The sequence below is a fragment of the Protopterus annectens genome, chromosome 2.part0, assembly GCF_019279795.1.
Source record: "Protopterus annectens isolate FY-2018-M chromosome 2.part0, PAN1.0, whole genome shotgun sequence".
NCBI classification, from domain to species: domain Eukaryota; kingdom Metazoa; phylum Chordata; order Ceratodontiformes; family Protopteridae; genus Protopterus; species Protopterus annectens.
The window spans coordinates 1,102,362,592-1,102,375,146 of NC_056728.1; the positions used below are offsets into that span (position 1 = coordinate 1,102,362,592).

Consider the following 12,555-nt stretch of genomic DNA (forward strand, 5'->3'; position numbering starts at 1 on the left):
TAATTCCTGGTTATAATAGCCTTATAACAACTTTACTTATTTTGTAAGTCATTCCATAGCTTTTTCAGTGAGCGACATCATTTTTATAATATTCATACACAATAGACTCTTTTGTGCACCTTTTTCCTTTTCATTTACTCCTTTCTTTCATCACATCTCCATGTTTTTTTCATTAGCACAGGCATTTAGTCTTTGTTCCGCTTTATTGCCTCTGTAACCTTCTTTTTGTAGGTATTGAAGACAGAAGCACTGTAGGATTTATTATAGACATCCTTCCATATTTTTCTTGTATATGTAGAACTCCCTCTTTGTATTAGATTCAACCAGCTGCCTGAAATAGCTGAAAAAAATTACTCCTAACCTCTACCTTCAAATGTTCAAGCAGTGGCTTTACTAAACCAAAATGTCCAGTGTTTCCCTAGTATGATTTCATACAATAATTTATTTCCTATAAGAAAATGTGTACGATTTCCGTTTTTGAACTGTATTTTCTAAGTCCTTCAGCCTCCTTCCACTCTCTTGTTCGGTCTCCCAAAAGTCAGCCCAGCATGTACACATTTGCATTACATACTTGTATTAGATAGCTCATTATGCCCATAACCTTTATATTTGTCTGTATTCACAGTTAAATATGTTTTGTAATAAATACTTCAAAATATTCAACACATCTTACAAAGTTTCCTCATTCTTCAACCAAACCTGTTTGCACTGTGGCAAGATGTCTGCCTGCAGTACTAGTAACCTGGGATTAACTAATGATCTGGAAAATGGAAGGGTGGCTGTGGGAGGCTTTAGTGGCCATTGGCCAGTTAGCATGTGTAAGGGGAGGGGGGGTTTGCAGCACAATTCGGCTCTGGAGCAGAGGCCACAAAAGATCAGGTACAGTGTAGGGCTGCTGCTTTGCATTGTTCTGAAGATTTGCATTGCAGATGGCATAATTCTGTATTACTAGTTCTATTTGCATCAACATTTCCAGCCACTATATTATCTCTCTAGATAATTTTACTCTTCCTAGATGTGATTCATATATCTCTAAAGCATTTGACTGTGAACTCTTTATTATGCCATCTGTGAACATTCTGACCCGTGTATACAACTTATTTCTTCTGGTTTCAAATAAAAATCCGACTGCATCTTCCTCTGTCATTAGTAACTGCAGAGATGCTCAAAGAATCACCATTTCATCACGTGCATATCTGCTAAATATGGTCTCCATGTAGTTCCTTTCTTGTCCATATTTTATTTTCAGCTCATAGTTCTAAAGATTTGACAGCGTCCTCTGCAGACTTGGAAATGTGTTGCACAAAGAGTTTCTGGATGTTCTTGCAGGACTTTTTGTTCTGTTTCCACAAGAACTTTACCAAAGACATACTCACGGAATATGCTGCATACATACACAGTTACTAATTCATCCTTATCTCTCTGACCATATTTCTTTTGTGGATCTGTAAATACTCTAGACCAATAGGCAGCTGGTCTATTCTCTTGTGATAAATCCTCTATAGTATTATGACTATCCTTTACTTCCAGCAAAGCAGGCTTATTCCCATTATACAGTTTCAAATTTGGAATATCTCTAAGTAGCTGCTTTACTATGTTAAAACCTTTTTCCTTTTCATAGCTCCATTCCTAAGATACATCTTATTCTAGAAGCTTTCATAGAGGCATAGTTTGTAGCTTTATACTATGTTATTGATAGGATAGATCATTTACAGCCCAATCTCAATATCCCTAAGACATATTAGCAACAACCTGCATGATTCTAGAAGCCCTTGTAATGCTTTCTTTTTTCATGGCTTTGATATTTGCCCATTTGTTCTAATTTTTTCTGTATCAGGCTCCTGTTCTTTCCTGTTCCTGTAATGTTAGAATATGACCCAGGAATTTCAGAACTGTCATTTTAACTTTACACTTTTTATTTTACTTGAAGCAATGCAGTCTTTGTCTGTTCAGCAGCTGTCAGCATGCTGTCGTGCTAATGTTCATTATATCGATCACTGCTGCAGTAGCCTAAGCTTTTTGTGTTATATCCTGTTTATGATATCACAGCCGGCCAGCATTCCATAGCTTCAGGGCACCTTCCATGCACAAACCACTAGACAGCTGAAGCTGAGCTGACTAAAAGACAGGTTTTGCGCCAAGTCCATCAAAGCGTTCCTGCCACTGAAGACTGCTTTTCTGCAAGCTTTTGAGGATCGACTGCCAGTTTGTGCTATTCCATTGCTGGGCAGATTAGTTCCCTTTGGGGAAAAATCTTCCCCATAGAAATGTTATTGTTTACTATTACTTTTCTGGTTAGGAAGGTGTTTTTTATGCTGGGAGTTTGTGTTTTTGTTGACTGTCACAAGACTTAACTGTACTTTTAAATGTGAGAACAATATTTTCTTTCAGTTTAAAAGTTATTATATTGAAGTGCTTTTTACTGTGTTTTTACTGGAGGCAAGTAACTCTTGAGACTTGAAATTTTACTGGCTTTTGCTGCTTAGTCTCAGCTTGACCATGGAACAAATTACCAATCCCATGGTCAGTCCTTCTTCCAGACACAAAAAGCAAAAGTTAAGCCAGTACCTATGCCTTTACAGCAGGCTATCAATTTACCTTAGCTTCAGGTGGGTGACTGCTGTTGTCAAAGCTTGTTCCTCAGACCATTCATCTTCTCCCTTGGATCCCTCTGGTGTAGCACATACAACCACTATAGGATAGGGGTTAGCACCGTCCTCTCTAGCTGTTGGGATTCCCTTCAGTGGTCACAGGAGAGTCACTCTTGTCTGTCTTGGGAGAAGAGACAGGGCAGATGTCGGAAAGTTGTGCCCAAACATGTCTGCCCCAATTTTCTTGTCAAAAAGACACAGAAAAACTATTTGTCTTCTCCTGCATAAGTCCTACTGGTTAGAAGTAGTTTATTGGGTCTGGCTCAGGGTGTGATTCAGGCTTTTGACCTTTCTTATAAAGTGGTTTCTTGTAAAAGAAAGACGTTTTTCTTTTCCTGAGGAGATTCAAGATTCTGAATCTATGGGGGAAGATGAAGGAACAGACACAGGGCTTGCTCTTCAGATTTCTAATTCAGACTCAGAGGAGAACATGGTATCCGAATCTCCCTATGAAGGATTATGTTTCTCTGAGACTGTTTCTAGAATGTACCAGTACTTTCCATGGAAAAACATTGAGGTTTGTCAGTCCCTCAGAAAATACTGTGAGCTGTTACAATTTCCTAGAACCTTTATCCATCCCCTTAGTGTTGTCAGCACTGGAGGATGTGTGTGTTACAGCCTGTGACTTCTCTGATAGCCAGTCTTTCTACACCTAAGAAAACAGATAGAATGTATAAAGTGCCCCAGTCTTTCAAGTATTTATACACTCATCCCAGACCTGACCCTCCAGCTAGAGCTTTAGTTAATCCAGATGCTGCTAAGCATTTGGTTAATTCTAATCCTTCCCTTTCAAACAAAGATGGTAAAACATTGATAAGTTTGGGGGGAAAGCGTATGCTTCTGCAGCCTCTATTTTTAGAATTTTGAATTGTCAGGCTGATATGTTAAAGTTTATTCTGACTAATTGTGAACGGATGAGAAATGATTTATCTGCAGTTCCATCCTGTGAGGAAAAATGTGCTTTTGTGTGGTTTAGTTTCTTCCATTTCACAGATTACTTACTCATTGTTTAAAGTGTATTTATGACTCTGTAGATACTGCATGTGGCTAGTGGTAATGCATTGACGAGGTTTGCCTGGCTGCATTCCCAAAACCACCCAGAAGGTGTAAAAATGAGATTTAAAATTCACATTTGGACAGAGATTCAGTTTTTGGACCCTCTGCTGCAGTGGTTATAAAAAAACATGAGAGGGATAAGCTGATACAGGGAATCTCTCATTTTTTCAGCCTTCCTTCTCCACGTTTTCCAAGGGATTTTCTGCTCCGTCATCCTGAATTGGCAAGAAACAAAGGAAGCAGTCTCAGAAAAATGCTTGTAAGCAGACATTTAAAAATCAATGCAAGGAAGTTCCAAAACGAAAACAGGAACCCCCACAGAACAAAAGACAGTCAAATAAATCAGAATGTTTATATAAAGGATCATGTTCCCCATCCCCACCCTGGTAGTCTCTTATCCCTTCCAGAAATTCTGAATCTCCATTTCTGTCTTTGGCAACAGATAGTTTCAGACAAATGGGTCCTGAGGTTCATTGAAGTGAGAAGAAATCCCTCCCTTCCGGGGAGTTATTCCTCACCCACCAGACCAAACTCCCCTCTTTCCTCCTGTCCTACCGTACGTTGTGTCATTGGGGTAATGGAAACTGTTCCTCCTTCCCAGCTGTGGTAAGCTTTTTATTCAAGGATGCTTTTGTTGCCAGAGAAAGAAAATGCCTGGAAATCAGTTCTAGATATTTCTTTCCTAAACCAGTATGTGATAGTCCCAAGTCCAAAAGTTGTCACTTCACAACCTGTTATCCTTCATTATTTGAGTTTTCTGGCTACAATAGATTTAAAAGATTCTGATAATAACATTCATATTTATCCAGACTTCAGGTATTTATTAAGGTTTTGTGTCTCTGGATCACATTATTAGTTATGTGCCTTACCCTTTGGACTATCCACTGCTCCAAGAGTGTTCACAAAGAGTCTAAGTTCAACTGTATCTCATTGCAGGCTACAGGGTATCCACATTTTTCCATATTTAGATGACTTGCTTATCTTCATAGAGTTTTTTTTCCAAAGTGTTGGGAATATTTTTCTTGGGTGTGAGATCTCCTACAAAGGTTGGGAATCCAGGAAACATTTAGAAGTATTTTCTGACTCCTCCTAGACACCTCAGTACAAAGAACTTTTCTTACCCAGGAAAAAAGATATAGATTTATATCAATTCCAGAGGTTCTCCACTCATACTTTAGACACTGCCAGAGAATACCACAGGATTCTGTCGTGGCTTCTGTGATTCTCATTATACCTCATGCATGACTCCACACAAGAAACACACAGTAGTAACCAAAGAAAGTCTCTTTGGTCCCAGCACAGATACCCACTATCTTTTCAAATCCTAGTCCTGGGATTTGTGAGAAGAGAAATCACTTGGTGAATACATCAATTTTCCCTTAGTCCTGGTCTTCCCTTTTCCTGTCCTTCTTCAAAGCAGTCAGTCACCACAGAAGCTTTAGACTTTGGTAGGGTAGCAATAGAAAAAAGGATAAAAGTGCAGGGTATCTGGTTCCTTCTCTGGGTTAAACAAAATACTTATCACCATATCCCAAATGTCTTCAACACTGATATAAACTATTCTGCATTTGCAGATGACCTAAATATCTGTTTTGAGCTTCCCAACACCGATCTTCATAAAATTCGAAATTCTATTAATCTTTTTTACTGAGGCTGCTAATTATAAATTAAACCCTGAAAAATCATCTATTTTTCCATTAAACCCTGCAAACCATTTAGAATATTACTTCCCCCCGTCTGACATTCCTCTCAAATATACACTTTAATACCTAGGAATAAATTTCACACACCCTCACCAAGAACTAATAAAAGCAAACCTATATAGAGTCTGGGATCAGATAAATAACAATCTAACTAGATGGAAAAACATCAATCTTTCTTTGCTATCAAAATCTGCTATCATTAAAATGAATATTTTGCCTAGAGTCCTTTTTCATCTTAACTCCATCTTCTTAAATGTTCCAAAAATTTTTTTCAGAAAAATAGAAACCACACATTCAAAGTTTTTATGGTTCCCTAAATCAACCAGAATGTCATACAGGAATATAATTACCCCAAAGAACAAAGGCGGTTTAAGTCTCTTGGATTTTAATTTATATTACCACATCATTAATGCTAGCCGTCTAATTCAAATAGCCTGCTATGACCCCTCTGCTGAAACTTGGTACCCAACCTGGATCAAAATCTGGTGCAACTATATATATTCATTAAAACTCAATCCGTATGCTGTCCCTTTTCTAGCACCTGATGGTGACTACAAGTTCAAGATCTTGCCTACACTAAAGAACAAAATTTGCATCTTTCAAACTCTGATGACCTCCTTAAAATTGCACAGTACTATTCCCATTCTCCAACCTATTCACATAAACCCTAACTTAAAAATCAATAATAAAATGATTGACCTATCAAACTTCCCTATTATTAAGAAAGCCATAGTTTGGCACTTTTATAACTCTAAAAATGTTGCCGAGGTCAAAGCTTTATTTGGTGCTCCTAACAAATATGATCCTATCTTAAGAAAAATTAACTCACTTATAAAACAAAAATTCTCTAACTATAGAGTGAAGGAGCAAGACATTATAGTATCACAATCTATCATTAAATCACTTTCCCTATGGAGCAAAATGATTTCAAATACCTATAAACTTGTGTCAAGCATTAAGTATAATCATTCACTTCTATTTTCCAAATATTGGGACGGTATACAAGGAGAAAGTTCTATGGTGTCTAAGTGTGAAGCAATCAATAATACCCTGAATCTAACCCCCTTCAAAAACCTAATTTACACCCAGCTTATGATAAACAACAATTCCTACTATACCCCAGCAGTCTTACTGAAATTCGGATACAATAAAAACCTAACCTGTCCGTTCTGTTCCCTCCCACATGTAGATATACTTCACATCTTTTGGAGCTGTAAGAATATTTACAAACTTTGGTGTTCTCTCAGAACTCAGTTGGAAAAAATGGGATATGAAAAAAACACATTCTCTTGGCAAACCATGATTTTAAATATAATTCCTAAATCTCTTAAGGGTATCCATCGCCACATCTGTGTTACAGCCTGCACCCTTCTCAAATATTTTATAGCCAAGAATTGGGTCAATCCCTCAACAATAACTTGGGAAAACTTTACATTAATGGCAAATATATATCTGCACATAAGTTATGCAATAATAACAAAAAGAAAAAAGAATATTTTCAGAATTACTGGTGTAGACTGTTTGACCTAATCCAAACTAAATAATATTCCAAAATGTGGTTCACTAACACTACATTCCAGGAAATCCTCCATCAGTATCATATCTGGCCCTATAACCATTAGACATTGTTACCATCACACGGTAACTTTTGATTTTACAAAATATTTCGTTATATTATTTTGTTATCCTCTGGTATCCATGGTGTAAATATGTTGTAAATATGGTATAAATAGAAGTACATGATGTAAATAGTTGTTTTTTATGGTTATACCCTCCTTACCGCTTTTCTTTCTTCTTTAGACAGTCATATATTCTTCCTTCCAAGCCACTTTCTATTTGTATCTCTAGACTTTGACTGTAATAGGTTATTGGGGGTCTTTACTGCTTATATCGATCTCTAAGATGTAAGTTTCCCTGTAAGATAACTGCTGTTTTATAAATGCATAGTTTTTGTACTGTTACATATATAACTATACTTTACTGCTTTCCGTAATGACTTACAGTTTTTCCTTTGTATGTTTGAAAAGTTTGAAAAATTCAATAAAAATATATTTGAAAAAAAAAAGTGCAGGGTATCTGGAACAACACAGGCAGGCACAGTCACATAAACCAAAAAGAAATGCTGACCTTATCAAGGCACTCAACTCTCTGCATCACAAACATGATGGTATGGCTGTGTGCATGGGTTCTAAGGTCATGGAAGCAGGCATAAGTGGCTTCATTCTGTAAGGGATTGTTTAATGTCTTGGTAAGGTCACCAATGTTTGTTGATTTCTAACTTCATTTGAAACCCTGCTCCTAGTGGCTGGGCTAATTCTTGAGAATTGACAGGGGAGGGGATACAAACCAACAGAAGTTTTATCTCCATCATAGCTATGTAGGGTATAGTTTTGTTCTCTTAGTGACAGTTAACTTCTCCTAGGGGGCCAGTAACCAAGCTTTGAAATTTTAATTAGTAGGGTGCTGAGCAAGAGATTGGCATGGGGAGAAATGGGGAAGCAGCAAATAGTGATTAGAACATTACAGTGATTAGCAGTTAAGTGCATTTAAATATTTTTCCCCAAAACCTTGTAGAAATGTAGCACACTGTATTTTTTCAGGCTTCTCTACTAGTCCACTCACAGAAAGGAACAAATTGAATTTCTGGATCCAAAACTTTCAGTTTTCTTTTAAAGTTCCTTGAATGAAAGGATTTGTTGATTTTGAATTTGGAAAATGTTTGTTCTACTGAGAATTTTGCATCTGCATTACAAAAAAATACAAAATATTTACGCTATTGAAATATATTTCTTTATTCTGATGACATGTAATTTTAGTCAGTTTATGATGGTATGTAAACCACACAGACATGCTGTAGATTTGACACTTAGGTACCGAGTTCTCTTTTTCTGTTCAGCTAGGAAACTCAGCATGGTGATTTTAAGATCAAGTTATCCTCACATGTGTATGTACGTGTGAGTATGTGTACACACACACACACACACACACACACACACACACAAACACACAAACACACACACAAACACACAGTGTTTGACCATTGGAATGTAAAAGGAAGATATTCACACGTAGGCCTGATCACAAGACCTCTCACGTTCTGTGCAGTTGTCTCTGCCTCTGTACTAACAAGGAGTCTCTGGGCACTTAGGTGTAACCATACTGAATGCCTCTTTAAGGCATGCCCTTTTCAAAGATATCAGCTTTTGCAGGTGTTTTGATCCCCCATCCCATTTAATAGTGTTCAAAGCAGAGACATGACTAGGTCTTCCACCACCATGTGCATTTCCACCAATCTGGTACTGCCTCAACTCTAAGCTGAAAAAAACCTGAACTGCACCTGACACCTTTCACCCAGGGTGACTCGCCCCTTCACCCCACCTTAGCTATTCATCTGGTGGCAGTTACGAACATGGTCTAAGAAGGTCATGAAGTACACCGAGTGTTAATTTTCTTTGATGACAAAGCACCTCTCTTGGCATGTTCTCAGTGCTGCCTGACAAATGTTTAATGTGATTACCGCACTGTATTTTCTCAGACTTTTTATCTCCACTTTTAAGAGGGTTTTTCCAGGATTACGCCTCTATTATCTTTTTGTTATCTTATAGTGAAAATTGAAAGTTAAGTAACTCTTTATCGTCTAAGAAATTTTAACCATATTTGTCATAGTGGTATAAGCTTAGTAATGCAATAGTTATATGTATATTATATGTGGTTACTTTTGTGAGACTGTCACCATTCTGCTGGGTTTTTGATTGCTGCCTGAGCCAATTAGTGGTGGGTCATCCTACTTCTGTACTGTTCTTGCTCCAATTTCTTGGTTTTCAAAAACTGCAAACTGCACATTCAGAGTTCACCAAGGAAGGAGAATGCCCCCCACACACACACACACACACACACACACACACACACACACACACACACACACACGTATACAGAACTGTCAGCATGCTCTATGAACTCCTGGATAGTCTTCATTCAGGTTTGTATCAGACCCCTAAATGGAGGGTGGGTGTTGTGATGAAGGATTCCTACTGCAGACTATCTCCTGATGTTTCATCATTTTACCTCCCAACCACTTTACTAGTGTACTTCATAGTGGCAGCATAGGAAAAGTTGTGTTCCCACACTTATAACGGCTACAAACACTTTGAATGCTGTGTGTTTCCTAGGCTGTTTTAGAAATTAATACAGGCTGCACATATCCCTTGCTCTGCCTGTCTCCAGTACTTAGAAAAAAGATCAGGTTAGTAAGCAGTCTACTCTTTAATTTCTGACTGGCTGGTTTCCAGCAGGGCTTCCTTGACCTAGATAGCTAGTGGCACATCTATCTACACTAGTGGACCAACTCATTAACATTTTTCTTGCATATAAATGTAAGTGTATCTTTGTTAGCTGAGACTGATTACCATAGATGGTCTGTAATGCATTTGTTTGGATTCTTTCGGAAGATTTTGGTGGACTAAGATTCAGAAACATTGATATGTCATTGTTTCAAGTATTTTATATCCACAATGAATTATAGGACCTTTGCCTCACTCCTATTTTAATGTGACATATCTCCAAATATATTTTAGATTGAAGTTGACATTCCACGTTGCCACCAGTATGATGAATTGCTGTCATCACCAGAAGGTCATGCAAAGTTTAGACGAGTACTGAAGGCCTGGGTTGTCTCCCACCCTGACCTAGTGTACTGGCAAGGTAAGATCTACATCTGTGTATGATTATGAATTTAATGTCAGTAACAGCACCCTGGAATATAGTTAACATTAGAAAAATGAGGCTGGGATAATTGTGGGACTGACATAGGTTGGAAGGGTTTTTTGTTTTATTCAAAGAGTTTTTGTTAAGAGCACTCATTGATTTGATGAAAAAATAATTTATCATGTGTTTGCAACAGTGTTTAAATCCCACCAGGACATGAGTATAACTATCCAAATTGTAGAAATGCCAAACTGTTAAGTAGGCCCAAATATTTTGAGCATTTGCTTATTTCACTCTTACAAAAAAGTGGCATTGTGTGCTTTTACCAATGGCTGGAGAATACATGATGCTTTACATCTGTTTTGGCATTCCATATTCTCAGCTGTTACTGTGTTAAATTAGGATACTTTATAAGAAGGCTGGAAAATTGATTTTTCAAATGTGCAGGTAATGCTAAAATGAACTATTAACTGGACTTTAAAGTGGAAAAGATGGGGTTTCTCTTTGGGTAACATTCAAAGCATTGTAATATTTTGTCTGCCATTAACTATATACATATATACAAATATTTCAAACAGGACACGAATGCCCTTCTAGCCTGCCAGTATACCAAAACACTTGCTCCCATAATAAGTGTCCAGGCCGTTCTTAAAAATTGCTTTAATGTAATTTGGCATGTTGTTCCATGCATCCTTTCTCAGAGAACCAGTTAGTACAGTTCTCATTCCTGTTTAATTTTTCCAAGTCTGTTGTGTTTCTAATATGATGATGGGAATGGACCCCATTCCTAAGTCAAAGTGCAATTAAAGTTCATGAAATTAGTATTGATTCAATCTTTGATGTCAGTCAGCAGTGCTCTTCGCAGCACTCAGAATGTGCCCAATAATGACCTCCTGCAATTCATATGGAGTTACATGTATTGGTATCTAAGTATGATTGTAGATACTTTTTTATAAGACTCATTGCTCCTACTACTATTGGAACTGTCTGAGTATCCTTCTTCCACAGTGCATATTTTATGACTTTGTGTCTCTCTGTACACAAGACACTGTAGTCACTGAGTGTGGCGATTTCAATATCAGTGCTACTTTTGTCTTCTTTTCATGGACCACTATATCCGTTTTTTTCTAACATCTATATTTTGAACTGTTGGTAATGGGTGATCCCATGTGATGTAGACTTCATCATTTTCTATGATGCTTTGATGCTCGTTTCCAGTGTTTTTCAGCCACTACAATACCTTAATGTTTGCACAATCCCCAGTGCAACACTCTTACCACATTATTTCAGTATACAGTCCTTCTGCCATTAGTATGGCACAACCAGCAACGGAGTCTGCAACTGTTTTCAGTTCTGTTTTACAAAACCTACATTTGTCTGTTTCTCCCACATGTTCAATGGATTTTGTAAACCAGTGTGTACATAGCCCACTATCTTGGGCCGTCACTGTTAAGCTTTCATCTCTTGGTTTGAATTCACCTCTCCTTAACCATTCCTGTGTTCAATCCTGATCAACGTGAGGTTCTTCCAGAAGTTTTCTATACTTGGAACTATATTTATGCTTTTTCCTCATTTCATGCCTTCTCATCTGGTCCTTCACCTTATATTCTTGTTTTTATGTTGTGACACATTTAGTTGCTGCCTGATTTTTATCTACTTCTGTTTTAGTTTCCATTCCTGCTTGATGCCAATATGCTTCTGCTAAACTAAGCAGAGAAGTCTTCTACGTCGGTTGTCTGATGATTCCTAGTACTTTTTGATAACCCCAAACATTCCCAGAGGTAGTTGTCTCTAAATGCTCTACATACCTTAATAAGATCTCCTCTTAGATATCTGTAAGAGACACTGTACAAGTTCAAATATTGTAGTCTTTCATAACAACTTAAATTTTCACATCCATAGATGCCCATGGTATATTTCCTCTGTACTCTTTTCAGTTTACTCATGTTTGTTTTCTTATAAGGATTCCATATTGTTATTCCATACTCAAGTTTGGGTCTAATGCAACTAACAAACAATGGGCATATTATGCTACTCTTTCAGATTCCAGGAATTAAACTTATTGGTCACTTGCACCATCAGCTTGTTGATACCACTGGAGTCTTTTTTTGTCAGCTCTCCAACTTGCATTCTTCTTTTAGATTATATCCCATCATGGGCTATCTTATCTGATTAAACCGCATAGTATTATGTATGCCGCTATGACCTCAACATTTCTAAATTACTCAATCGCCTTTCATTGTTCATAGTTCCTGTTTTTACAAGCATTGTAATATATTTTACATCCCTTAACTTTTAAGACTTCTGTAGTTAGCTCATGGTAGTTTTCAGTTAAACAGTTTTGGTGCTCTGATGTTTTATTTATTTATTTATTTATTTATTTTACATTTGTTGACTGGGCTAGTCTAACTGGATATATGTCCATTTTCAGTAGAGGCCCG

The 12,555-nt window shown here is 37.4% G+C and overlaps 1 protein-coding gene across 2 annotated transcripts in view; it reads left to right on the forward strand.

Annotated features, from left to right (window-relative positions):
- Nucleotides 1–12,555, forward strand: part of TBCK (TBC1 domain containing kinase) — a 1,512,759-nt gene that overhangs the window by 768,051 nt on the left and 732,153 nt on the right. For both annotated transcript variants that reach the window (XM_044061297.1, XM_044061298.1), the window contains one exon: nt 9,985–10,111. In XM_044061297.1, the coding sequence (XP_043917232.1) occupies nt 9,985–10,111 (127 nt within the window). The remainder of the gene's footprint in view (nt 1–9,984; nt 10,112–12,555) is intronic.